The following is a 25278-nucleotide window of genomic DNA, read 5'->3' on the forward strand; positions in this document are numbered from 1 at the left end:
AAATGCTCCTCTGAGGATCCGTTGACCCAGAACAGATGGTAGTTTAGAGGTGAGGGCCTCATTAACGTGTATCAAAGACCACCCTTTTCACGGATTCCTCGTCAGTTCTTTCCATAGTTTCTGCCTCTTTTACTGCTGTTTTATATCAGTCATTGAACCGTCCGATGAGTTTGTAAACCTCTGGATTCGCTTAGATTCTTTGAAGCAGTTTAAAGAACAGTCCATGTATTTGCTGAGTTTTGGTTATTTCAACGTCCCGTGCCACAATCGGATCGGTGCTCCCCCAAAGAGACAGGTAATCGTGCATTGCAGCGTTGTTACGCGCGAATGGAATGATGTCGCAGCTGGTTCCATGAAGATTCTTTCGGATATCCAAGAAGGCCAATTCAGTCAAGACATGATGACATTTAGGGTTCCCGTATTGCTCTTCTACACAATCTCTGATTCGGCCGTGTAGAGCCTTTGTGGTCACATTTGTCTCAGTTCTCCATTGGTTGAATATTTCCTTGATTGTTGCAGCATAAGGTGCTGTGAACGGGTCTTCGTAGTATGCTTTGAGAAGTTGAGAACCGAATACCACCACTGCGTCGACGCTGGAGATCACCACGGTGCTATGGGAATCCAAAGATGGTAATAGGCAATACTGGTTCGAGAGAATGTTATGAACGGCAGCATCACCCCCTTCCTGGGTTTCTTGAACCAAGAGAGGAGCCCTGTCCGAGATTGTACGGGAGCGTATAACTTTGAGCCAATTGATAATGCTTCTCAGGTAGTGTGAGTTTGCCGGCACGCCGTTCTTGTGATCATGAGCATAAACAATAAAATGCTCGTCGTTTCACGTTGAAACACGTCGGTATCCGCAAGGGCGGCTAGAATTTCGTCAAAGACATCATCCAGATCTAAGGCAACGTCAATCAGTCACATCGACTAAGTATTTGCATGGCCAGGTATCGCGTCTGCTTACATTAAACACCTCTATATAAGCGCAGCTCGTTGTTTGCTGACATTTGAATGGATTGAGATTGCAACCATGAAGAATCAGGGGCTGACTCGAGCGAATATTTTGAGTTTGTCTGGGCGAGCTCGGAAGGCGGACCCATTGCTCGAAAACATGCATGACAACTCACCACAGCCAGTTTGTGGTCAAGGTGCAGGGTATATGTCTTTGAATAGATGCGCGCTTGCCTAATGTAGGTAGACCCCAACAGTAATGGAGGCTGAGAAGGTGCTGGGCTGCTCAGGCATGATTTTTACATCAAGACATTTTTTAACGATCACTGAACGTATTACGCACGACCCCTCAGCTTAAACTCCAACTCCAATGCCCCCGGCGAAGCAGTGAATTGATCCCTCAACTCACCAACCAGCCTCTCTCCCCTTTCTTTCCCCCAGTACCCAACATCAAACCTCGTCACCAGCAATGCAATGACAAACCTCATTTCTGCCATTGCAAGTGCTTTCCCAACGCAATTGAACCTCCCCTGACTGAAAGGCTGGAACCCCCTACCATCCCTCACCATCTCAGGCCTTGTGGTCCACCTCTCTGGAACCCACTCGTGAGCTCTTTCATAGGCCTTCTCCGACCTTCCCATTGACCACCTCGGTGACACAATAGTGACCCCACCTGGCACCCAGCTTCCCGCAATCTCCAACCCTCCCTCTGGAGTCTGCCGATAACCCCCAGTCGGCACCGCCGGCCAAAGCCTCATAGTCTCCTTAATAACCCCCGTCAACAACCCAACCTTTGCCAGCTCCCCCTTGTCATAAATATCCACCCCGTCCAACTTTCCCCTCAATCTCTCCTGCAGCTCCCTATTCCTGACCAACTCATAAAAAGCAAACACCAACGTTGGAGCAATAGTATCACTCCCTGCAATAACAACCGTAACCGCATCCCCATTCAACCACTCCCTATCCTTTTTCAACGTCCCCCTGCTCAAACTCTCCTCAATCAACCAATGACTCACATCTCTCCTTGCCCCCACCTTCCCATGCCTTGCGATCCTCTCCCCCATCCGCTCCTTACACCACTCCATCATCCCCAACCAATCCCTCACAATCCACATCCAAGGCGTGACATAAAACGCTACCTGCGCAAGCCAAGGAACAGCACTAAAGGGTCCCAACAACCCCATCGCCCGTCTCAACAACCTCACCGCCCAGTGCCATTTCTGCGATTGCAACATTTCAAACCCCTGACCAAAAGCAAACTCGCCCATTACATCAAACGTGAAGAAATAGAACCAGTCAGAGGCATTGATCGGCTTTCCCTGTCTGGATAGACCCTCTATCCTCTCCGCCAGAACTTCAGCATGGTGATACACTCGCGTCTCATAATCCCTCATAGCAGCAGAAGTAAAACCCTTGTCCCACACCTTTCTCCTCTGGTCATGCTCATGAACATCCCGCGTGGTGTTGAGTGCTATTTCAGGCAGCAAAAAGTCATACCACACTGCCTTGGTGCACGTACTCTTTGGGCCGTCGATAGTGTTTGGGACGGAGGGGTCAATGATGGTTAGCTCTTCCGGGCCGGTGCGGATCACGCTGCCGTGTTGGGCCCGGAGGCCTTCAATGACGAGATGGTTTTTCCCGTAGCGGCACTGCCAGACGTGCCAGAATTTTGTGATGGCCGCGAGTTTGGGACCGGGGAAGGAGCGGAGGCGGTGGAAGTACAGCCGGTAGATGGAGATGCTGCTGAAGAGGCCTAGGATGTAGGAGGTGGTGAGAAGGAAGGTGGCCTGGAAGGGATTCGGTTGGTCATTGTAGAAGGAAATGAGGTAAATGAAGGTGGTGAGAGAGGAGTAGAGCCAGAATAGCATTGGGGCTTGCATGTGCCATTCCCCTCGTATGAAGAGAGCCAGGTGGGAGGTAACCCCAAGCAGGGCGGCTGCTGGGTATAGCACAGCGGAGGGAAGGTCTAGCAGAAGACCCATGGTGGCTAACCTTCGCAGGACGGGTGCTATGGTGGAAGACAGGGCCGATATGGCCTAGGAGTGGGGAGAGGGAAGAGATGATGAGGATAGATAAAGCGGATGCTCGGAACGGGGTGAGATATCAGGGGGGCCGCATTCAGCCCTATGCCTCCCCTGAACATGGCGGGCTGTCTGATACTGGCGCAGAACGTTGAATGTGAAGACAGCCGACTGGACCACCGCTCCGTTCTCCGAGCTCGCCTATTTCAGCACATGTTTGTGACCGAAGGGCAGAAACGCTCTTGGCCGTGGCACAGTGGTGATGTTATTCCGGGACGTAACTACCCGGACGGAGTTACGGATGTGAAGGAAGATGAGACGCCGTCTGAGAGAATGTGCCGACGGGGCTGAGGTAGTGGCATAGCTGCCGCGTGGCGATGAGCGAGGAAACAGACATGATCAAATACCCGTCGCTGTCTCTGCCAGAGAGACTGGAACTGATTCGGCCCAACCAAGTCGAGTGAACAGAAACAAAAAGAGATCATGGACTCCGAGCTATTGAACAGCCAGGTAAGAGTGGTTACCATCATGAAAGGTCTTGCGGCGGGCCAGATACTTACCATGGACCAGATGGCCGAGGCCATACATCGAATGCAGAAGCTGGTCGGTTGTGGCGTTTTTCATGTCCAATCGATCTGGCTCTTCACCCGCAGTGACCTGAAAACGATCGTGATCCCCCAGTCAGCTTTCGGGATCATTAATGCCATTGCAAGCTCCAACGACTGGCCAGAGGTGCTGAGCAGCGTACCAATGGTCTTCTTTTGGGTATGGATCAACCTGTTGCCTTTCGCGATCGACAACCAACGTCAGGCGGAAGCCATACTCGAAGACCGACACAACAAGCCATGGCGGACAATGCCTTCACAGAGAATGACAGAGGCCCAGGCCAGAATACTCATGCTTCTGTTGTATCCGGTATCTCTCTTCACGAGCCTGCGGCTGGGAGGAACACGCCAGTGTCTGGCGTTGATGGTGCTTGGATATGGATACAACGACCTGAATCTGGCTGACAGGAGCTGGATCAGCCGGAACGTTATCAACGCCTTGGGTTTCTGCTCCTTTGCCTCGGGGGCCTTGGAAGTTGCCATGAACTCGCCCTTATCATTTTCAGGGGAAAACAACCAGACTGTTGTCAAATGGCTTGCTATGATTGGCGGCATTGTCTTCTCAACGGTACAGACTCAGGACATGGCGGATCAGGTCGGGGATAGCTCGAGGGGCAGAAAGTCGATGCCGTTGGCTCTCGGAGACGGACCGGCTCGATGGATGATTGCGATTCCCATGGTTGGATGGTCGATAGTCTGCCCCTGGTTTTGGGGTGCTGGTGCTGTGGTACATGTGGTCGCTGCATTCTTGGGCCTCTTGATTGCATGCAGGACACTGACATGGCGTAGCATTGAGGCGGATAAGCGGACTTTCCAATTGTGGAATCTGTGGATGGCAGGTCTCTACACTCTGCCTTTGCTCTCTGCAGGTGGGCGATGAATGATGGTGGTGGGGGTTGGGCTGTTGCCTGCCATAGAAACAAGAGGGGGAAGGTGGGGGGTATGCATGTTTGCTCCTTCTCTGATACAATCAACTCGCACTCTTTTCATAGTTGAGCAATAATTACGTTTCTTTCAAAATCCACAGGACATGTTACTAGGCACTATACACGGTCCTGACCTCTGCGAGTTCTTTTCGATACCATATATGATCTCAACATCGCTTCACTGATAGAAATCTGATATGATCACTACACCCGGTTTTTTAGCAGCCATGTCATCATAACTCCGGTCTTTTCACCGCTATCTAATCTGCGCTGATGTGACACAGATTCTCGTTAGGCGAAGCCCGTTCGGGAGGATCGGTACAAAAGGACGCCCGGGTCCGGTCCAACAGCCGGTACTTTATTGCGACATCGGCTCCGGTCCCACGCCCCCGTCGCTATCATATTTGACGGCCGCGCCACCCCCGCTGCCCGCCAGCCTGATGAACAGTGGGATGTGAGCTTGGCTTTGTCAGTGCTGACTGCTGACCTGCACCCGTTCCGACACAGCTCCAGCAAGCTGCCGGATATTTCCCTCCTCGACACCAGTCTCATTCTCGCTTCGTCCTCCGCGCCGTCCTTGTAATCCGCCCTCCTGCAATCCGCATCCTCTGAGCACATTCCATCAACATGGCCAAGCCCGTTTTCGTCCTCCTTCACGGTGCGTGGCACAGTCCGAGCTGCTGGCACCGTGTCATCGCCGAGCTTGAACAGGCCGGCTACAAGGCTGTTGCTCCCGAATTACCTTCTTCGGGTTCCACACCACCTACACCCGACTGGTCCAAGGATGTAGAGATAATCCATCAGACTGTTTCGGACCTCGTAAAGCGGCAGGATGTTGTTGTGGTCACACACAGCTTCAGCGGAATGACTGGCGGCACAGCATTGGAGGGTCTGGACAAGGATACTTGCATGTCCAGAGGGCTGAAGGGGGGTGTAATCAGACTCATCTACATTACGGCCTTTCTTGTTCCGGAAGGGTTCCAACACTCGCCTGAAGGAACGCGAGACAACATGATCCCAGAGATGATTACCAGTCTGGACTCGGGCATCGTTACGGTCAAGCCAGAGGATGTGAAAGGCATGTTCTATCAGGATTTAGACGACGACACAGTTGCCGAGCTGGCAAAGGAACTGCGCCCGCAAAGCTTTGGTGCCTTCTGGAGTACCACTACTCACGCCGCTTGGCGCCATGTCCCGACGACCTACATCCTTACCACTGGGGACAGGCCGACCACCGTTGTTGCGGCACAGTACCTCATTGACTCGGCAAAAGCAAGTGGCCCGCATAAGATTGACAATGTCATCAAAGTCGACACCGGCCATTCGCCCTTCATCAGCCGACCCGAGTGGACTGCAAAAACATTGATTGAAGAGGCTAATAGGTCACTTCAGCTGGAGTAAATCATTGGCTACATAGTTGGAATCAAAGTCCCCTGAACATCTCTGCTATGGCACAGACTCAATTATCTGTCCTTTGTCCAATAACAGTGAGTCGCCCGACATTGTACGCCAACTTCTGCCTGTCCCGAAATACTCGGGTGATCAGTTCTCTGCAGCAGCTGCCTAGGTCTCCCCCAATGTGATCCAAAGCCTTGTAGCTCACTTCCTCCGAAGCCATCAATGCTGTGTCTAGCTGAAACGGCAAGAGCTCCAAAGGAAACGGACGATTATCGGTGGTAATGTTCACCAAGCCATTCTGCTCGAAGAATTCAGGGAGTCTGACTGGCCAACTGAAAAAGTGTAAGTAGTTCTCCAGAGTCTGACTTGAGGATAGAATGATTTACTCATCAGTTGTCCAGTTTGGCTTCGTCCCACCCAATGTACCTATCATCTCGAGCAATGGGGTTAGGTTGTCGGTGATGTTCTTTCCCTCCTTGGTTCGAACTATCTTCCACCTGCTGTAATCAATCTCCCCCCAGGAGATCCACCCGCCGGGCTCTACGACAAGCACTAAGTATCAGCACATGGCGATACGGCAAGAGCTCAACCGCCTGACCGAAAGAGTGGGACCCATACTCAACAGCTTGACAAGGTTTTTGATGATCGGAGCGGGATCGTTGCTGTGGACAGCTAGATGAAACAGTTGGATGTGAACAATGTCATACCTCCCAACGAGGCGGTCTGGCAGCGGTGCCAAGCAGTCGAGATTGTGAACCGACACGTTGGGTGGTAACCATTCCTTGGGTGGACACTGCGTCAAGTCGATATCGAAGCCGTCGATCCTTGCCGAAGCCGGGAGATATCGCGCCAGGTCCACGAGCCAGATCCTGCATAGAAAAGGATATGGTGTGAACGACATGCATTTGGCCTGCATGGCTGACAGGAAGGGCACATAAGGTGAGGGGGAAACTTTAGATGAAACCGTACCCGGTGCCCACTCCTATCTCCGCGACCTGCATCCCTTCGCGGTCCGCTGGAATGTTAGGATGGAGACTAAATCCGCCGTCTTTCCAAAGGAAATATTGCAGGTTGAGCCTACAACGCAGAAAGGTCAGACTCTGATTAACCTACCCCTGAAGGCCAGGGCCAGCCAAGGCTTCTTTGACATTTGCACTGACCGAGCATTGGCCGAAAAGCTCCTCCCCAAAATGTACGCTTCGTCATGCGCCGTTTCGTTCGACATCTTACGCGTATCAATCTGAGGTAAACGAGGCGACCTGAATAATCGAGTTTGGCAGCCACTGACGACAGATTTTGACAGGATTCCGGCGTATCCGTCCACACAGCTTTATACAATATTCATCACCATCAAGCGGCGCAATTGCTCGCCGTCAACAATCCAACTGGCAAGGCAACCTGGATCACGGAAACTTCCATCACAAAACGATTTATGCAGAATATCGGGAAAAGGACCGCAAGCATGGCTGCGGCGTATGCTCCCACTGGGTGCCTTACCAACGACCCCAAGACCACTCATATTGCACAACTGGTTGCGTTTGGCCAAACTGTTTACCGAGAGGAGCGTCAAGTGGCCGAAAGTGGATCCGACTGAGGGCATAAGCTTGCATATGCAGCATAGGATCTATGTAGGTTGTCGTGCCGCTCCCGAAGATCCCGTAGCTATGATAGCCCCGGGTGGTAGTGCATGCAAAGGTACAGTGGGTATGCCCCTGCATTGGTCAGAGATTCCGCAGATCCCCCAGCCACGACAGGCTAGAGCCATCTTTTTACACCATTAGTAGGATCGACCTTTGAGAACCAAAGACCAGAAATCGGGCAAACAAACATACAGCATGGATCCGAAGGATCTGTACCGCACTACACTTCCAACATTACCTTTAACAGACTTCCATATGCCGGGCCACAGGATTCACTGTCTGACCAACAGAGCTATCACCGTCCTTGTCCGCCCACCTCCGTCATACAGAGCCACATTCCTTTCAAAATCGCATTCGAAAGTCCTACGCAGGACGAAGACGGCTGGATAGGCCCGTCCCAGCACGTTGTGCGGGTAGCATTGGTCGTTCCTCTCCCGGCCCTTCCGTGGTTCAGCGTGGATACGGCACAGCTTCACGATAAGGTATGGTGCAACGATCTCGGTCAGCCAGCGGCGCAAAAGTGCATGAAGTCTGACCGCAAGCAGCCTCAAATTCAGCGATGAGCTGAGGCTCCCAGACGCTTATCGGAGAAGCGCTATCTCAGATAACCGTCGGTTTCCCCCAACATTTCGGCCGTGAACCGGCTGTCACGGAAATTTCATTTTGATATCCTCATGGCAACCTGACCGGCGTGCATTGCATCGCCTTCATGCACTTGGGAGGTAGTTGTCCGGACAGAATCAGTAACATTGGTTCATCCCTTGATATTGCCATCTAGACGGTCACCGCTGTTGCCGCAGATAGAGCCTCATCCCTACGATGGCCCCCTACAATGTCCGCATGGTGTTTCCGACTGCGGTATTAGCGGTGAACAGCACTGGCTTACTCCTGTCCTTTACAGCGGTGGCACTGAGGTTCTACTCGCAGTCATTGCGTGGCACCAAGATGGGACTGTCCGAGTACTCCATCATAGCCTCCTGGGTGCGTTCCCAACCCTCTCTCGCTGGCCCCCACAACAACTAACGACCCACCAACATAGCTCTTCACCTTCGGCCTAGTCGTCTCCGAGAATTTCACCGTCACCCACGGCGGTGTCGGCCAGGTCTCATCAACCGTAACAGCAGAAGAACTCCTGTTCTCCACCAAGGTAAATAACCCCTGTTCCATTCCCCACCTGTCATCACCCCAGCAACCACCACCTCCCTTTTCCACATAAACACTAACCTTCTGACGATAGCAATTCATCACCATAGGTGTCTGCGGCTCCCTATCCGTAACCCTCGTCAAAATCTCCCTTCTTTCTTACTTCCTCACAGTATTCTCAGCCTACCACTGGTTCGTCATATGCGATTACATCCTCCTCGCCCTGACAACAGGGTACGGCATCGCCTTTGTGATCGTCTCCCTCGCCGGCTGCCGACCCTTTAGCGCAAACTGGGATAAAGTCTCCAATCCGGACTATGTCTGCATTGAGACGAGCAATTTCTATGTAGCGCAAACGGGGGTGGGGGCTATACTGGATTGTCTGATCTTGTTGCTGCCGGGGGGGGTGATTTTGGGGTTGAGGAGTATGAGAAGGCGGAGGAAGTGGGGGTTGTGGGGGGTTTTTAGTTTTGGGATCGTGTAAGTTTTCCCGGGGGAGCAAGGAAGGGAAAAAAAAGCGGAGGTTGTACTGACAATGGGTAGGATCTGTGGCGTCTCCATTACGAGGCTGGTTTACAACAATATGGAGGAGTGGATGGCTACTAACTTTACAGAGTACGCGGGTATTGCGGCGTTGTTGGGGGCGTTGGAGGCGAATTTGAGTATTGTTTGTGCTTGTATGCCTGCTATGCCGGCGCTGTATCATAAGGTGAGGGGGCGGTGGAAGGGGGGGGATCGTCAGGAGGAGGGGAAGTTGGGGGGGGAGGAGAGTGATGGTGGGGTGAAGGGGGAGGGAGTTGAGAGTGAGAAGACGGTTGATTTTGAGAGGAGGAAGTTGAGGGAGGAGGGGGATAAGCTTTATCCGTTGAGTGTTACGCAGAAGACGGTGGTGAGTAGGACGGAGGGGGAGAGGGATGATGTGGAAGCAGGGGGGACGGAGTTGTGGGCTGGGCCTGGGGTGGTGGATTTGGATATGTTGGATTTACCGAGGATGAATATGGTTGAGAGCGGGAGTGAGGGCGGCCAGGGGCTGCCCGAGTCGCCTTGTTGGGGGGTTAATCAGGCGAGGAAGTGGAGGCGGTGACTGGGAGTTGTATATTCGTTTGGTGATTTCATAGCGGTCAAGCATTCAGCGCGAATTTAACCTCTCCGTCTGCTATCTGCCTTCCCCCTTTCTACATGGGCACGTAATCCACCACCTCCGTCAACCCAACCATCGCCGGCACCCCCCCTTCCCCCTCCCTCAACGCATAAAACGCCTTTGTCGACTCAACATCACTAACCTGAATTTCTGGCGGGGCCCTCGAGTAATTCATAACCGACTTTTCGTTCCTCGGCCCCAACTGCACCGACGCCGCCGCCTCAAACACGGTCCCCGTCTCGGGGTTCACGTCCACCGCGAACTCGTGCCTTAACCCTAAAACGTGCCCTAGCTCGTGGGTGAAGACCTTCCATAGGTTTGCCTTCCACCGGGGCATGGAAAAGACGGGGTTGTAGACGAGCATCATGTTGAGGTCGTTGGCGTTGGGGAAGAAGGCTGAGGCGAGGGTGCCGCCGCTGTCGCCGCCGTGGCAGAGGGCGAAGGTGGCGTCTTTGGGGTCGGTGACCCATTCGAAGGTTACGCCGATGGAGAGGTCGTTCCACTTTTGGCAGGCGAGGTTTAGGTGGGTTGCTGCGTAGGAGGCGTCGGAGGGGGTTTTGAAGCCGGAGGTTAGGGCGACCCTGACAGGGGGTTAGTATACTTGGTTTTGAGGAGGGGGAAAATCAGAGGGAAGGGGGGTGTATACCATCTGATGACTGACCCGGGTGCCCATCGCGGGCACTCCTTTTCGAGACCGACCATGATGTTGTGGGGTGCACCGGGCCCGCGGAAAGGCCTGGGGATGGGCTGCTGGGTTATGCAGTGGGGGAAGAAGTCATCGTCGGGGGAGGAGTCGTCTCTGGGTAGGGAGGGGACCTTGTCTGAAGGGGAGACAGTGTCGAGGGCATGTTCGCCGAGGGCATCGATAACTTGACCGATGATGATCTCCTTTGTGGAGGGTTCGGAGGTTAGGGTAGCCATGTTTGGTGTTGGGGACGTGCCGCACCAATTTGGGGGTAGGAGATCCAGGTTGAGTTAGTGATGAAGGGTGGTAAAGGAGGGATGGTGAAATATGAGTGTCGGTAAAAACTTTAGACTGAATGGTTTGGCTGATGGTGAGGCAAAAGGGAAGATCCGATGATGCTATCTAGGAGCGGCTTTATAAATGAAACAGTTGGTCCCCAGCTTCACTGTCACAAGTTGATCAGGCGTAGCTAGCTGCCTGCGTGTGAGCGGGGTGATCTATGAGAATTCCTGGGTAGGAGAGGGAGAAAACCCCATAAGTCTCAAGCCGCATGTTGAGCGAGACAAAGGTGTGTAACACATCCCTGAATGTGTACTAGTGCGGTGCTTGACAGCAGCTGGAACAAGCAGCAAAAACCTATAGCAAACCCCAAAGAACGCCATACAGCTAATTATTGGTCAACACCTATACGGTGGTGTAAAGTCTGCGCAGTTGTATCCTCTTTATTGACGTGGTCCTGAGGTTCTAGACCATCTGCCATGAGAGAGATACACCGGACAACATACTCCGCTCAGCCAGTCGTCGCCCTACAAGGCGGTGATCTGACCAAATATTGACTCAAGCTCCAAATAATTAGGCTTAGCATCGATTTCTGGAAGAGTTGGGATGCACCCCGTGCTGCTCAGCAGGAGAGGGGTAGATGGGATCCGAGTTGCAATCCGAGCACTAAGATGGCCCAAACAAACAGCCGCAACATGCTCAATCCAATAGTTGCCATGGGTAGGAAACAGAGGTGAAACCACCTTTGCAGCCACAAGATACCTTAGTGAGCCCTGGTAGGTCGTGAGACTGTTTAGGTGTGCTGGTATATTGCATACACTTTACTCAGTGTCCAATATCCAGATTCAGCCAGGCCCAACAAGCTGTCGCTATTCCTGTTTAGATACCACATTGAGCGATGTGATAGCTATGTGATTGAACTCGGGTTCCATCACCATGCTTCAATCTTGTTCCTGAAGACGCCCAGTCTTGCATGGGGATGCACCATGCCTGAGAGCAATTGCGTGTGGACTTTGGACCTTGGTACAAGCTCTTGGATTGATAGCTAACAGTCGGCTTTGCAAGAGATTCATGTGGATGGCTCCATGCTATCTCCCATGAAAAGGTTATAAAAAAGCAGTGTTCCCTTGGTTCTCTCGTCCAAGTAACCATGGCAGAACACATTGCCAACAACACCTCCTTCACTCACAAGGAAAACACCCCCATCATGACCACCGAATTTCAGGAACTGTGAGTTATCTCAGCCATCCAATCATTTGTTGCCGGTCACGGAGCTAACAGTGCAACCAGCACCGTGGAGACCCTAGGTCACGAGCCCATTGGATGGGACTACGACCACGAGAACGACCCCAATGCCCCACCCGACATCGAAGCAGCGCTGGAGAAACTTCAGCCAGACCATGGCCATAACGACTACTCCCAGCTGGTCGCCATTCCTGTCTCTGAGGAAGAGATCGAAGCCGCTTCCAAGATTGACTATGTCAAGTGGAAACAGGAGCGCGCAACGAAACCACACAAGGGTGAGTGTTGTCATGATCGATAAACAGACCCACAAACCTTTGGCTGACTTCTCTTCAGACGGCGGTTTCGAGTATGCCGAGCATAGCTACCTCGGTGATTCCCTAACCTTGGCTTGGAACGACGGGCAGTCCTACGTTGCCAAGAACAAGCCCTTCACCCTCCCGAACGGACTCGAGGTGACATATGGTCAGATCAACGGACTGGCTGGAGACTTCTACGGCACTGTCAACCCCATCAGCGACGGTAGGGACTTGCAGGACCAGCGCCAGCGTTTCTTGCGAGCCTGGTACTGGCTTGCTGTGGACACGACTCGCAACCCAGCCGAGGCGCAGAAGATTCTCACCACACTCTCGACTGAAGTCGACATGGTGCAGGCCGCACTCGACAAGGGCCAGGATCCGTCGACTGTCTACCCAAAGATTCCGGACGTCAACGTTCAGCTACAGCTCTACACCATCGCTCGTCCTGACGAATGCCCCAGCTATCTTGGCCTGGCCAAGATCAACTGGGACCACTTCGGCGCCGACGCCCGCACTGCTTACAACGCCTGTCACTCCGTCGCCCTGCAAGTCGCCGCCAGTGGGAACCTCGAGCTGGCCTACGCCATGAACGCCTTCGGCGACCACTTCCTCCAGGACTCCTTCGCCGCCGGCCACATGCGCACCCCGAGACGCAAGCTCCACGACAGTGTTGGCGCTGCTGATCTATGCGCCAAGTACATGCACGATGAAGACAACGCGATCGGTCTCTCTGTTAAGAGCCCCATTGGCAGGGCCTGGCACACCTTTGGTGACAAGAAGCTGCTTGACAAGGAAGATATTGCCAACAAAAATGAGGCCTGGAACGCGGTGCGCACATCCGCTGATGAGATTTACACTGCTTGGAAGACAAAGACCGTGCCCGAATATCCGAAGTATGCTGCCTGGAACTATGCCCCGATTCTGAGCGAGGTTTCCAGCATTGTTGCGCCTCTCTTCACGCCGGATGGTCAGCGACGGGTCGATATAAGGAAGCGATGTCAGGCCAAGTATACCTACAAGTACTGGTATTGGTCGACTGCGGCTGATTGCGCGCTGAGCGGGCTGTGGAAGTATCCGATTAAGCCTACGGCGGATTGCGGGATCTGATCATTGTCACGTGCATGTGATGAGAGGCCTGTGGTAGGGTGAGACCACCAGGAAACCTCGTTGTTGAAACGGGTTCTTCCAAAGCAGTCAAGCCCCATATCACCAATTGCACGTGTTGGATGGATCGGGCCACCGTACTGTTCTCGCTTTGGTGCCTGGGTCTTGGGCTTTGAGAGATGGAAGTATGTTCAGAATGCAATTATTTCATATTACATCTTCAACCCCCTTCTTCCCTTCATGTGCAACGAAGATGAGGCTTTTCTGGATGTGCTGCAATGAGGGCCAGGAGGGGGTCTTCCCATGTGTAATGCAGATCCTAGCCAGGTTGTCATAGCAAGCCAAACAGAGAAATACATGAAAGAGAAGCTGTGTGTATTTGAGTATTCACTTGTTGCTTGAGCAAGAATTCGTTCTCGAGGACATATATGACAACACCCTCACCATCGGCATTGTCGACTTTTTGACCTGCCGTGGTCTTGAGGGAAATCGATTGGTAGCCCCACCAATCTTGAAAGGGTTTGGCAGTCGGTTTGACGGCCAAGATGGTTGTCATCTTGCGATCCATTGTGCGATGAATAGATAATGACAGTGCAAATGATGGTTGATGGAAACTGCAAGAAAACTGCCGTGCACACAAGGCATTGAACGAAAGAGAGTCGAATGATCCTTATAGGCATCAAAGCATCGAGATGAGATAACCCATGCTCAAAAGGCTAGAACTAGAGAGTCCCTGATCAATGAACCCCTCGTCACATACCGGTGTCTTCCAGCACAGCTGAAGTTGCAAAAGCGGGCATTCAGCTGACCACTAGCAATCTGCAGCGCGGAGAAACACCCAAAACAGAGGGCACAACAAATGTTCGCTTAACCATACCGGGAGTATTTTGTGTGATTGCGGAAAATCGATCATTAGCGCCAGCGCGTAGAGGAAAATATTGGCCGATTGACCAAAAATGGTACACCACACAAAAAGCATCAAAAAATGTTTTGCTTGCGTTCAGGGGTTTGAATTCGCAATTGGGAACAGCATTGAAATGTTCCAGATAATCCAACGAGTACATTGAACCTCTTTGGTGCCGCCTCTTGCTTAGGTAGTGTAGACTGAAAGGCTCTAATGAGCCACACCTTTGAACCCTGCCCACTCCCATGAAGACTCATTCTTCATCAGCTGGCACCATTACCAAAAGATCAACAGCGAAGTCATATTCGACGAGCTTGGTGGTATGAACCGGCTCGACGCTCTCTTCTTTTCAGAGTAGCGCAATGCCACCGCGGAGCGCATGATCGAGGTGGCTGGACACCAGCAGTCGACCCTCGACAAGGATGGCAACTCGTCTGAAGGCCCTGCTAGACTCCCCAAGGAGCGTGCCACCTTGGAAAAGGAGATTGGCGATGGTGTGGCTACCTCGGAGCAGTTTATCCAATGTCGGTCGGTTGCCGGACCCACATTCCGGGGTTGTGGGGCCGGGATTGGACGACATCCGGAAATAGGGGGCCGCAGGAATAAGATCGGTGCATCAAGTCAAATCAAGTGAAGTGTTACGACGCGTGCCATGGCCTGAAGATCAAATGTTACGAATCAGCATCACTTCCATGCTTAGGCCTTTGCTTTGCGTGCCTCGCTGCTCTCACATGAAGTAAGCCTTCCAAAAGCCGATATGAACACCTCTGAGGCTAATTTGCCCTGCCTTGGCCTTTTCTTTGACTTTGGTTGTGTTTTGAGCATGGCGGAAACACTGTAGATTGTTTGATGACTGAAACAGGCCGTATGCCAGGTATCAAATGACCCTGAGCAACTTCATTCAATTGCATGACTCTATGGTTGCAGGTATGTACATGCGATTGATTTGTTGACATGTTCTTCCAAAGTCCCTCACTATATGTAAACACATGACACAAGATGTGCGGAGCTGTGGCTGACATGATTTCCGCTACCTTCCACACGTATATGCTGTGACGCAGATCCCAAGAAAGCTATTCCCTTTGAGAATGAAAAGGGATTCCACGACCCACATTGAACGGAAGAACAGAGCAAGCTGTTACGTTGATAAGTTGTCTCCCAGGACCCGTAGAGCGGAAGATGGGCCGATTGTTCCAGAATGAGAGAGGCCATGTGCAGAAGACCCATGGAGTGGTATATGGGCGTAGGAAAAAGGTGCTCTCGCAGGCAACCGTTATCGAAAAAGTATAAAACGCCATCATGGTGAGCATGACGCGAGGCATGTGCAAGGTGGTTATGCCGCAGAACTTGCGATTCGGCGACTTGGGCTCCGACTCCGGCGTCGGCAAGGGGCTGGCCATCGGAGCGCTCCCAGCGGAGCCTGGTGATGTGACCACAACTGATGTTTCGAAGAGAGAAGTTATGTGGACCAATGTTCGTGAGAGAGAGAGAGAGAGAGAGAGAGAGAGAGAGAGAGAGAGAGAGAGAGAGAGAGAGAGAGAGAGAGAGAGAGAGAGAGAGAGAGAGAGAGAGAGAGAGAGAGAGAGAGAGAGAGAGAGAGAGAGAGATGTGTATGGGAATCATCAGCCGGGGACCATAGAGCGGAAGATGGGCCGGTTACATCTTCCTTCTCAACATGTAGGAGGGCTGCCAGAAGAGCAAGTGTTAGAAGTGTGACTGAGACATGAGGATTGCGGCGGATTGCGGCTGGACTCACCAGGCTGCGCCCAGATGCCGCTCTGAAGCCCTGATCGGGGACGGTAAGGGTGCGAAATGATGCTGCGGCATAATGATCGGTATTAGACACCAGATAGTGCAGCGAGTTGATCAGTAGTTGTGTCATGGATGGACATGATGCTCAAATAAGGTTGAGCTGCACTTGACCGACCAGACGATGGCCGATAGAGCGGAAGATGGGCCCCCGGCTGGACCGCAGTGCCAGTACCGGGGTTGTCGAGAGCCCCGCCGGACTCAGGGCCTCCCCTACGTCAGCTCGAGAACTAACGAAGGTATCGCCGGCAGAAAGCGGCCCAACAGGCGAAAGGTGGGTTTAGTGAGCAGCTGAGCTGCCCGGACGGCCATTGCGGTCAACACTGCCTTCAGGACGGGCCCTACTGACAGCTTGAACCGGCCGCCCCGAACCCAACCTTCCGCGCTATCGAAGACGCAATCCGCAAAGGCTTCGGCCCATGCCCAGCCGAGGGGGAGGAGAACGGACGAAGAAATGTTAACATAATTAAAATATTTCCCAAAAAAATCGCTAGGGGCAGCGCTGGCGGGCGAGTTTTAGGATTTAGATGAAGGAAAAAGAGAAGGGAATCCAAAATCTGGAGGCTCTGCAGCGGTTTTGGTTAGCGGAGCATCTCGCAATATCAAGCAAGAGCTATCTTCGTACTTTCTCAACCTGCTTATGGAGAAGGACGGGTTACATTATAACCCTTATTTAGAGGCAAGGAGGTGCTTAGCATAGTCTAACAACGGATGGAGGCCGAGTGTTAAACTGGAAGTCGCTCGGTCTATAGGTATCAATCGTAAATTAATAACTTTTGACGGTCGAGTAGCTCGAGTTTAGTATCGACTATGCAATAGATTCCTTCGCTATCTTATAAAGATAACTAGTATTGCTTCTAGGAGGACGGAATTCTCTCTGTCGGTATTGAGTGATTTATACCGCGTCACGGAGGGGAGTATAGAGGAACCAGAGGCTCGGTCCCCGACGTCTTATATATAATGTCAGCTAAGCCCCCCGGTCAGCAAAGCGACGTCTAAGCAGATGAATTTCCGACGATAAGTAGTTACCCCGCGGCGATAGTGACGATGTGACGATGAACGGCGCGACGACGAACATAGGTCTCGGGGGCGTATTGATGGCTTGTCGGCTCGTTTACAGTAGATAACGATTAAACTACCAGATCTCGGCGTCGACCAACGTAGGTTAATATGGGAGGGGCTTGTGCTGTTCAACAGTAAGGTCGCCGAACGGGAAGAGTTGGACGCCCGAGACTTTCAAATTACTTGGCTTTCTGGAACTGAACGTAAGTATCGTGGTGCCACGAAAGCCCCCGGGGGTTTATATATCACAGCTATTGACGCTTAAAATAGGGAAGAGCGGTTAAAAACCTGCTGAGAACCGCTACGTATTACGCGAGGTCGACTAAGAAAGACAACTTGTTGGCGCCTAGCCACCTCCGTGATGTTATTAAAGTAGAGCTCTCGAGCTATAAAAACATTGGCGAGGTTCTTAAGGAGCTGGAAGCCCTTATTCGTAGTCAACCGCATGAATCAAAAATGGGTAAAGGAAGAAGGAGAGTGGATACATAAGGAAGAAGAAGATTATTGAGGCACTAGTAAGGGCTGGGCAAATCAAACATTAGCGAAGAGCTATATGGACTGGCGGATGCCGAGTTGCAGGTTGTTTCGCAGGAACAAAATACTCATCTTAACCACGAGGATGATGAGAGCCATCGGTCAAAACGTACAGTCGATTGACAACAGCGACATGGTAGATAGATTGTCTTTGCAGAGCTGGAAATAGACTATCGTGATAATGCGTAAACTGGGATCGCCGCCGGGTTTTATTTTTAAGTTTCAATGTTTATTTTCTGTTGGCGCTTAGCGGCCAAGCCTGAAGTGCCGGAAGATGGAGGGGGTGGATATAGAAATACTATAGGAAAATTCACCTCAGAATTTGGCAGATATTTCTTCCAGAATCAGCATCACATTTCCCTTGAATTGATTGTCTGGTTGTACTCTATATAGTCTCAAATAACAACAACACCCCTCACCAGCCTTGGTGTCCAAAATAACAGACCCCCAACTCCAATCAACAAAACTCTTGAACAAAACAAAAACCATTTCGAGATAAGGCAACAACCCTCCAATTCAATAACCCCCAACCCAACGCCTCCCACGACCAAAAAGCAAATAGCACAAATCCAATTCCAGTGCCGCAAAGTTCCCGCCAACTGGTAAGCAGGGCAAACTTATGATCACCTCTTAACTTGGTCCCTCCTGTGTCTGGCTCTTGTGCAAGCTAGAAATGCAGTCATGTTAGGCATCTTCCCCGTTATTGTAGGTAGAATGAACGTACAAACCATCCTCTTTGTCTAACAGACGCTCCCAAACAGTAGAAGCAGACTCGGACCCAGCTGCAAGAAACCGGTTCACGACTGGCGGAGCAGTGAACGCTTTGTGTTTCTCCTGTGTCTCAAACTTGTGGTTCTGTGATGGGAAGGCATGTTAGCTTGCTGATAATGTTGGGCTGGGTGTATTGGTTTAGTTTCGAATACTGTTCGGGAAGCGACACAAGACGCAGTATGTGTAGTGGGAGCGTTATGTGTCCTCTCGCCATGTTTTGAAGAAAAACATAGCTTCCGAGGAACGATCCAGGCTGGGGGAAATTGCGCGAAAAGGATGGGAAGAAAGAAAAAGGGCTAGGAGGGGGGGAAGTTCTGGGGAGGGTGGAAGGAGGATTTGGAAAGTAGGACAGTAGCGTAACAAAGGACGTCCTTAAAATCTAGAACTTACAATATTGAGGTGAAGGTGCCAGTGCTCTGAGATATCTGTTGACCGAGACGAGGTAAGACGTTGAGATGTGGGGTCGGTTGTTCCAATAGCCATGATAGGAAGACCAATCGGGAATATGGCAGCTGAGGGTGGCGCAAACTTTTGTGTCTGGGGAAGTTCCCGGGGAAAATGCTTGTCAAGGCTTCAAGGATGTCGACATTTGGAATTACAGTGGCGACAACCATCATATATATAGACGTCTTTCATTGCCCTGCCTGCCCTGCCGTCTATGACTCCTACCTGCCCTCTGTTCTCCATATGCAACAGATGCCCATGGAGCCTCATATTTCTTCACTTTTGACATCTTCAAAACCTATCATTGCCTTTGCTCAGGTTCTTGACAAGATATCAGAAACTTGATTGCCGGTATGTTTGGTTTGGGGTGACACACGAGAGTTTCTGGAGCAGAGGTCGTTGAGTAAGCCACGCTGTTCACCGGTTGTGGCTGGGTGCTGAGGAAAGCGCCACGACTTTTTCCGGTTGTGGCGGGCCGTTGAAGAGAAAAGCCACAGTATTCGCCGGTCGTGGCTCGTGTTGCATATCAACGCCGCGTCGAGAGTAGGCATCCTGCGATGGCAAGTTTGACTAACGGTACTTCCTGCCAGCGAGGGAGAAGAATACTCAATCTATTTTAGGCAGCCGTTCATACGCCTGGTTTCTGGGCTCGTAAATGGCAAATAACGTCCTTGATGCTGCATATTGGAAAGCATGCGTCAGGAACATCAAAGCAGGCCTTTACAGTAGATCGATTTCGTGATAAAATCTGCACTGTCTGCCCCTCCCGTCTTCCCTTCTTTCTTCACGCTTCAAACCTCTGCCCCCGGCCACACTTCCATCCTAACGTACTCATACCGTCCTAAATAAGAGAGTTCAATGGAGGGACTGGTGGTGGTTAGTCAGTGAGTATGAATCATGCCCAACCCTTTGCTTCTGGATCGCCTTACCTTTGCAAACTTGCTCCTCGCTCGAATCTCTGGACCTAGAACAACCAGAACCAGCGGTACCACGCTTTCCAAGCGGCATGTGTCAGTCATTGCGACCCCCATCTTTGGTCATGGGCTCACCTCATCAACAGTCCAAATCCACCCAAGAGGAGGGAAGCCTCCATAAAACCGAGGTTCGTGAACACTTCATCTTCCTGTTAGTCTCACACACAAACAATTGCGGCAAGAACTGGCTTACTGGGAGTCACGCCCAATGGTAGAGCTCCTGCCACAGCATTTCTGCAGAAGCTCTGGGCCGCCATGGCCGAACTGGCATATGTGGCATAGCTGGATGGTTTTTCTTTAGTGTTAGCATGCGGTCTGGCAAAGTCGATTGCGGCACGACTTACACATCAGCGAAATAGGTAAAGACGGCGAGGTAAATCGAATAAGACCCGAACGTGACGACAGTGACGGAAAGAGCTGCAAATATCCAGTGAATATCTGGTATCATGAGTGACCCGTACCTAGCGAGGAGGTCAGCGGGCATTTCGAGAGGCTGAAAGTTAAGCAGTTCTGCGTACATGAACATTCCGATGGACATTGCAATACTCAGAAGGCATGCTGTATACAATCTAGCTTCTGGGTTCCAGTCGCTGCACAAGCCAGAAGAATCTGGCCTTTTTCTGAACTGACGGAGAAGACTGAACCTGGGTTGTTCAGTGACATATTTGCGGTAGAGCCGTTCTTGGAAAGGGTAGCAAAGATTTCCGAGACCCGCACCGCCGACGGTTGCCAGCATTACAAGGCCAGCCTGTCGCGGTGTGAACGAATATGTCGTTTCAAATGTGAGAGGCACTGACACATAGAACCTATAATCCAGTCGTCAGCAGTGTCAGCCAGCTGCCTGGTATCATTATTGGCTTCTCACATGAAGAGCAGCGCCCAGCTGAAAGAGATCCACATACTGAACCAGAATACGACTGGCTCAGTAAAGAGTAGGTCTGTCAAGTCTCCGATTAGGTTGCGAGGTACTATTCCGGACAGAGCCAACTTACAAAACGGTCTGGTTAGACTGATTCGAATCATTTGCTTCAGGGTGGCACGCTCTTCTTCCTCTTTCACCTTCCAAGTGATGCGAGGTGTCGACAGCTTTTCATTGCACGGGGCCGAGTCAGCCGAATTGAGGATCTTTGCCCTTCTACTCAAGAGCAGTGGTCCGCGGCATTCCTGAAAGAAAAAGAAAATCAGGGCCATGAGAAGGGCGTTCGCAATCAGCTGGTGCCAGTAGATCCAGCGCCAACCCAAGGGTTCAACTACGAAGTTTGACGCCAGCTGACCTATTCCGCCTGAGAAGGATGCTGTTGCGAACAACGACATTGGCATACCACGCTCGTGGGGCTGGTAAATGTCTGCGATAATGCCTCCAACCATGGTGCTGAATGTGCTGGCACCAACACCTTGAAAGAACCTGGTAATCAGGAGTCCCGCAAGATTGTTGACAACAGGAATAAGCAGGGTACAAACTGACATCCGATCGACGTGCATTAGCGTCACAACCGTCACTCGGGGGATGGGTCCGCTAGGTACCTACGGATGTAGAGTCCATATGTACTCAAGAAGACAGGTTTCCGGCCAACAAATTCGCTGAAAGGAGCCAGAACCATTGGCGCTACAGCAAAGGCTGTTTGAAACGTAGGCATGCCGACAAGGACTACAGTGCGAGATGACCCATATTCGGCGGCGATGGAGCTAACCCCAGAAACGTATGCGGAGATGGAATATGCAGCCATGAATGTTGTGAGAATACTGAGGCCAGCTACAAAATGCTTTTCTTGGGCTGGCCATTTGGTGGGGTCTCTGATTTTCTGAACGGCTTTCTCATGCTGATCTGAGAGAGGTGTGTCCCAAGTCAAGTACCTCAATGTGGTTTCCCGACTTGAAGTTTGGTTTGGCTGATACATCTTATACTTTGGCGGGGTTGAACATGCTGCAGCAACACTGTTGGCTTGGAGTAGGGCAGGATGGATGCCACCTCTGCATTTTTGAGGTAGCGGGGCCTTGTTCTTCTTGCTTTAATCTTTGCATTCCACACACACTGAGTTCATTAAACATATGGAGACACAGACATGCCGGCAAGGCTCTGGAGCACGTGCCACACCGGTCAAGCAGTCGGAGAGCACATCCCGCGATTGCTTATCTCGTGGTTGCACTGCAGTTGCCCGCTTCCAACTTGTGGCACCCAAACCATCGCTGGAAAGGCTTTCTTCGTCGCGCAAAATGAAGAGTGTCTGTCCGATTGGAATTAACAGGCCAAGTTGCCGAAATATAAGACGGCCGACCACTTCTCGATGACAGACTTAGGGTATGTAATCCCAATGTTTCTCTTCTCCGGACAACCCCACCCCACGCGGGCTGTGACGAATCTCCAGACACGGAATAAGACGATCCCGTTCCACCGATGAACCAATGTTACGGGCAGCTTCCCATGCGTGATTTTTTGGGATCCAGCGATGCACCACAGATCCCCTTCGAGGATGACCTGTTCCCTTACCTCCCACCTGATGTTCAAGATGAAGGGATAGCTTTCGATTCAAATCATGCCTGTTACGAATATGATTTCCCCCCTATTTATGCCACAAGCGACGCCACAAATGTGCCAATTAGCGGATTGGCATTTCCTATCAACATCGCTTCACCGCCCTCACCGCTTTCCGAACATCCGGTTCCGAACCAGGGCTGGGAAGACTCACTCCGTTCCCACAACTTTCTAATACCTGCAGTAAATTATTCGGGTGCCGTCTCCAATCCATTTGCGATTTCCTTGAGCATGAATGACGCAAACACTTACATGTCGGTCCCCGGACAGCGGAGTGGATCCGAGCCACGGTATCTGGTCCCAAATGAGACTCATACCCATGACAACTTCATCCCTTGTATGGGCCTCCAATTGGATATCCCAGGTAGTGGAACGGTCTTCCTTCCCGAAGAAGACCCCGATCGGTATGACCTCGAGGAAGTTTTCAGCATGTTCTACCAAGGGAACAGAAACCTTCAGAGAATGTCGCCGCAGCTCATTGAAGCGACCCTGGGCATCCCACCAGACTCTAATGATTCCCAACACCTGATATGTTCCCAGAACAATGAGCGTCAGTCGGACCAGGACTCAGCCACTCTCGACGCCCTTTCTGCGCAGCCGCAGATACCATCAAGCCCTTCTACACTAGCACAGTCGCCAGATGCTTTATCGGAATCTGCTACAAGCCTCTCGGCACCTCGGAGAGACCGTGGCATCCCTTTCACTTCTAGACCCAGACTTTTGGTGGCTCCTCCAGGCTTCAGTCATTCGCATATCCTGGTCATTACCAGCAACCCTGAGTCATTGCCGGCATCGCTGTGGGATGGAGCGCGGCTTGCCGAACTGGAGAAGGACATAAGGTTGAAGGCCTTGGATATCGAATCCCAAATACCAAAAAGTCAAGATAGCAGTTCACGCGATTTCAATCAGAAACGACAGCGAGTCGATAATCAACCCCAGTCCAATAGCACGCAAAAAGTCTCGGAAGCCAGCGGCGTACCGACAATAAGCTCCTATCCTGCTCTGTTTCCATGTGCTGCTTCTGTTCCAACTTCAGATCCTCTCCCAAGTGCCATGCCTCACAGTCGTGTTCCTAAGCGCAAGGCGAATGCCGAACGACAAGCCACTAGTCAAGTCAAGAGGGAGAGCACTTGCTTACTATGCCGAGTAATGAGGGAAAAGGTCTGTACATATACTTGTACAATCACTCCCGCCTCCATTTTTGCTCACACGTTTGCAGTGTAGCGATGGCACACCATGCCTACGATGCGTCAGAGTATTACAGCATGAGAGATCGATACTACGTGTGCCATGTCAGCCAGCAACACTAGACGATATTGAGCTTTATAGGCGGCGTGAGTATTTGTGCACCTACGCACTTGATCGATCGCTAATCCTCTAGGCACTCAAATCGGTCTTTTCGTTTATTATTACGAGCGGAGCAGCGAATCGGATCTGCCACGACGCAGCGCGAGTATCGTCGATACCAATCCACTGGAATCACAATTAAGTCAAAACTGCCCACTGACGGTCGCTGATACGTTTGCGGTTCATGAGTTTGGTACGTTCCAGCGATTCGCCCCAAATCTTTTGAACGATGCCAATCGGGAAAGGGAGCTCGCCACCCAACATGCACCAACTTCAGAGGACTTGAGCAAGAGTGCTGTTCTCGCTCGATACTTGGAGTTGCACTTGGCATCCATCATCGAGACGCTGGGCACAAACAACAGCTTCATTGCTGCTACTCTGAAGGTAGCTGAGAGGTATAGCAGGCCAACAGGGTCGAAGACACGTGTAAGCTATCCGCACCGAAGTATGTGCGGCTATACAGAAGCTGACAGTAATTCCCCCTGTGTCCAAAGACAATGTTACGGCATGCTTTGTACATCTTTGCCGCAAGATTCCTACGCCGGACCTACTGGGTACAGGTTGATACAGTGACTGAGAACTACAGAGTAGCATGGATGGACGCGCCGTGGCGAGCGTTGCCTGTTTCAACACCAAGGTCACTTGCTGAAGCAGAGACTCTCAACGACATCTTGAAGGATCACTTGCGCTTCCTGGAGAAGTCCGTCATCCATGCCTTCACCAAGAAGATTTATGCTAGGAAAAAGGAGGACTGGTTTGAGATCTTTCTAGTGACCTTCATCTTCCAAGTCATCCTCAGCGAGAATCTCGAGATGAGCTTTTACAGTCATTTCCCAGGGCTCGTACGTATTCGACTTCTCGTTCAGCTTCTCTACTAACACCACTTGAGGATGACAACCTGCTAACGCAGATTAGGAGAAGCCCATCGAGTGCCCCTGGTCAACGTTTGGAGGGCTTCGAAGCTATTCCTCCAAGAGAATTGCTTCTTACTTTTCCGCAATCAACGGTCGTGATCCATTCTTGAAGCCCGGTGCTAGAGCATGGGAAGGCTTCGGGGACACCGAGCGCACGTACTTGGATCAGTGCGGGATTCTGTTGAAAGGTGTGCTCCTTTACAATCTTAACCAGGACTGATCGGATTACTTACACTGCCTCGCAGAGGGCTATACAAAACGGGATGATCTGGGATTCCGCAGGTCGGCTTCAATGGGAGATGCTGATTCTCCGGGGAGTTGGTGGAAATGGGCCGTGGAAACGATTCTTGGGAACGGCTAGCATCTTCATGTGGTGTCTAGTTCTATTCATATACCACCTGTCAAACACTGGGACGAGCACGCAAAGTCTCTTATTTGCCGTTTGCTAGATGGAACAGGGATAGTGGAGAAGGTGACGTTTCACTTCTTTTTGGGATTGGCCGCCGACATTAACGAGATTAACGACTATCGCAGCAACCTCATTGCTGTGAG

At 51.5% G+C, this 25278-nt stretch overlaps 13 protein-coding genes across 13 annotated transcripts; 6 read left to right on the plus strand and 7 right to left on the minus strand.

Moving 5' to 3' along the window:
- Window positions 1-1286: 1286 nt before the first annotated feature.
- Window positions 1287-2933, minus strand: QC764_600690 (uncharacterized protein; the record flags this gene model as incomplete). The annotated part of the gene is made up of 1 exon (XM_062948583.1): window positions 1287-2933. The coding sequence occupies one exon, from the start codon at window positions 2931-2933 to the stop codon at window positions 1287-1289; it is 1647 nt and encodes a 548-aa protein (XP_062797680.1).
- A 520-nt stretch (window positions 2934-3453) lies between these two features.
- Window positions 3454-4132, minus strand: QC764_0094700 (uncharacterized protein; the record flags this gene model as incomplete). Its single annotated transcript, XM_062940957.1, has 3 exons — window positions 3454-3467; window positions 3533-3629; window positions 3827-4132. The coding sequence occupies 3 exons, from the start codon at window positions 4130-4132 to the stop codon at window positions 3454-3456; spliced, it is 417 nt and encodes a 138-aa protein (XP_062797681.1).
- QC764_0094710 (uncharacterized protein) lies at window positions 3456-4457 on the plus strand (the record flags this gene model as incomplete). The annotated part of the gene is made up of 1 exon (XM_062940958.1): window positions 3456-4457. One exon carries the CDS (start codon window positions 3456-3458, stop codon window positions 4455-4457), a length of 1002 nt encoding a protein of 333 aa, XP_062797682.1.
- Window positions 4458-5130: 673 nt separating this feature from the next.
- QC764_0094720 (uncharacterized protein) lies at window positions 5131-5904 on the plus strand (the record flags this gene model as incomplete). The annotated part of the gene is made up of 1 exon (XM_062940959.1): window positions 5131-5904. One exon carries the CDS (start codon window positions 5131-5133, stop codon window positions 5902-5904), a length of 774 nt encoding a protein of 257 aa, XP_062797683.1.
- A 9-nt stretch (window positions 5905-5913) lies between these two features.
- On the minus strand, window positions 5914-7239 carry QC764_0094730 (uncharacterized protein). The gene is made up of 4 exons (XM_062940960.1): window positions 7062-7239; window positions 6520-6978; window positions 6288-6441; window positions 5914-6233 (listed from the first exon to the last, which is right to left on the minus strand). The coding sequence occupies exons 2-4, from the start codon at window positions 6815-6817 to the stop codon at window positions 5963-5965; spliced, it is 723 nt and encodes a 240-aa protein (XP_062797684.1). The 5' UTR covers window positions 6818-6978; window positions 7062-7239; the 3' UTR covers window positions 5914-5962.
- Window positions 6309-7495, plus strand: QC764_0094740 (uncharacterized protein; the record flags this gene model as incomplete). Its single annotated transcript, XM_062940961.1, has 2 exons — window positions 6309-6873; window positions 7205-7495. Exons 1-2 carry the CDS (start codon window positions 6859-6861, stop codon window positions 7493-7495), a joined length of 306 nt encoding a protein of 101 aa, XP_062797685.1. The 5' UTR covers window positions 6309-6858.
- Window positions 7496-8360: 865 nt separating this feature from the next.
- QC764_0094750 (uncharacterized protein) lies at window positions 8361-9768 on the plus strand (the record flags this gene model as incomplete). The annotated part of the gene is made up of 4 exons (XM_062940962.1): window positions 8361-8522; window positions 8581-8688; window positions 8779-9164; window positions 9228-9768. The coding sequence occupies 4 exons, from the start codon at window positions 8361-8363 to the stop codon at window positions 9766-9768; spliced, it is 1197 nt and encodes a 398-aa protein (XP_062797686.1).
- A 91-nt stretch (window positions 9769-9859) lies between these two features.
- Window positions 9860-10746, minus strand: QC764_0094760 (uncharacterized protein; the record flags this gene model as incomplete). Its single annotated transcript, XM_062940963.1, has 2 exons — window positions 9860-10406; window positions 10472-10746. 2 exons carry the CDS (start codon window positions 10744-10746, stop codon window positions 9860-9862), a joined length of 822 nt encoding a protein of 273 aa, XP_062797687.1.
- A 1250-nt stretch (window positions 10747-11996) lies between these two features.
- On the plus strand, window positions 11997-13660 carry QC764_0094770 (uncharacterized protein; the record flags this gene model as incomplete). The annotated part of the gene is made up of 3 exons (XM_062940964.1): window positions 11997-12019; window positions 12080-12318; window positions 12368-13660. The coding sequence occupies 3 exons, from the start codon at window positions 11997-11999 to the stop codon at window positions 13435-13437; spliced, it is 1332 nt and encodes a 443-aa protein (XP_062797688.1). The 3' UTR covers window positions 13438-13660.
- A 4462-nt stretch (window positions 13661-18122) lies between these two features.
- On the minus strand, window positions 18123-18997 carry QC764_0094780 (uncharacterized protein; the record flags this gene model as incomplete). The annotated part of the gene is made up of 3 exons (XM_062940965.1): window positions 18123-18410; window positions 18472-18598; window positions 18905-18997. The coding sequence occupies 3 exons, from the start codon at window positions 18995-18997 to the stop codon at window positions 18367-18369; spliced, it is 264 nt and encodes an 87-aa protein (XP_062797689.1). The 3' UTR covers window positions 18123-18366.
- A 262-nt stretch (window positions 18998-19259) lies between these two features.
- QC764_0094790 (uncharacterized protein) lies at window positions 19260-19509 on the minus strand (the record flags this gene model as incomplete). Its single annotated transcript, XM_062940966.1, has 2 exons — window positions 19260-19279; window positions 19335-19509. 2 exons carry the CDS (start codon window positions 19507-19509, stop codon window positions 19260-19262), a joined length of 195 nt encoding a protein of 64 aa, XP_062797690.1.
- A 240-nt stretch (window positions 19510-19749) lies between these two features.
- Window positions 19750-21924, minus strand: QC764_600630 (uncharacterized protein; the record flags this gene model as incomplete). Its single annotated transcript, XM_062948582.1, has 8 exons — window positions 21461-21924; window positions 20925-21392; window positions 20798-20870; window positions 20451-20738; window positions 20277-20393; window positions 20160-20214; window positions 19888-19951; window positions 19750-19799 (listed from the first exon to the last, which is right to left on the minus strand). Exons 1-8 carry the CDS (start codon window positions 21828-21830, stop codon window positions 19750-19752), a joined length of 1485 nt encoding a protein of 494 aa, XP_062797691.1. The 5' UTR covers window positions 21831-21924.
- Window positions 21925-22109: 185 nt separating this feature from the next.
- Window positions 22110-25087, plus strand: QC764_600620 (uncharacterized protein; the record flags this gene model as incomplete). The annotated part of the gene is made up of 6 exons (XM_062948581.1): window positions 22110-23626; window positions 23685-23799; window positions 23847-24238; window positions 24307-24654; window positions 24728-24914; window positions 24972-25087. The coding sequence occupies exons 1-6, from the start codon at window positions 22328-22330 to the stop codon at window positions 25085-25087; spliced, it is 2457 nt and encodes an 818-aa protein (XP_062797692.1). The 5' UTR covers window positions 22110-22327.
- Between the last annotated feature and the right edge of the window lie 191 nt (window positions 25088-25278).

This window comes from Podospora pseudoanserina, chromosome 6 (assembly GCF_035222485.1).
Source record: "Podospora pseudoanserina strain CBS 124.78 chromosome 6, whole genome shotgun sequence".
NCBI lineage: Eukaryota > Fungi > Ascomycota > Sordariomycetes > Sordariales > Podosporaceae > Podospora > Podospora pseudoanserina.

Coding starts and splice junctions, on each gene's coding strand:
- QC764_0094730 (XM_062940960.1), bottom strand. CDS start 6,817: ATGCAGGCCAAATGCATGTCGTTCACACCATATCCTTTTCTATGCAGG. Junction 6,442..6,519: donor AAACCTTGTCAAGCTGTTGA/GTATGGGTCCCA, acceptor TGCTTGTCGTAG/AGCCCGGCGGGTGGATCTCC. Junction 6,234..6,287: donor CCAAACTGGACAACTGATGA/GTAAATCATTCT, acceptor ACACTTTTTCAG/TTGGCCAGTCAGACTCCCTG.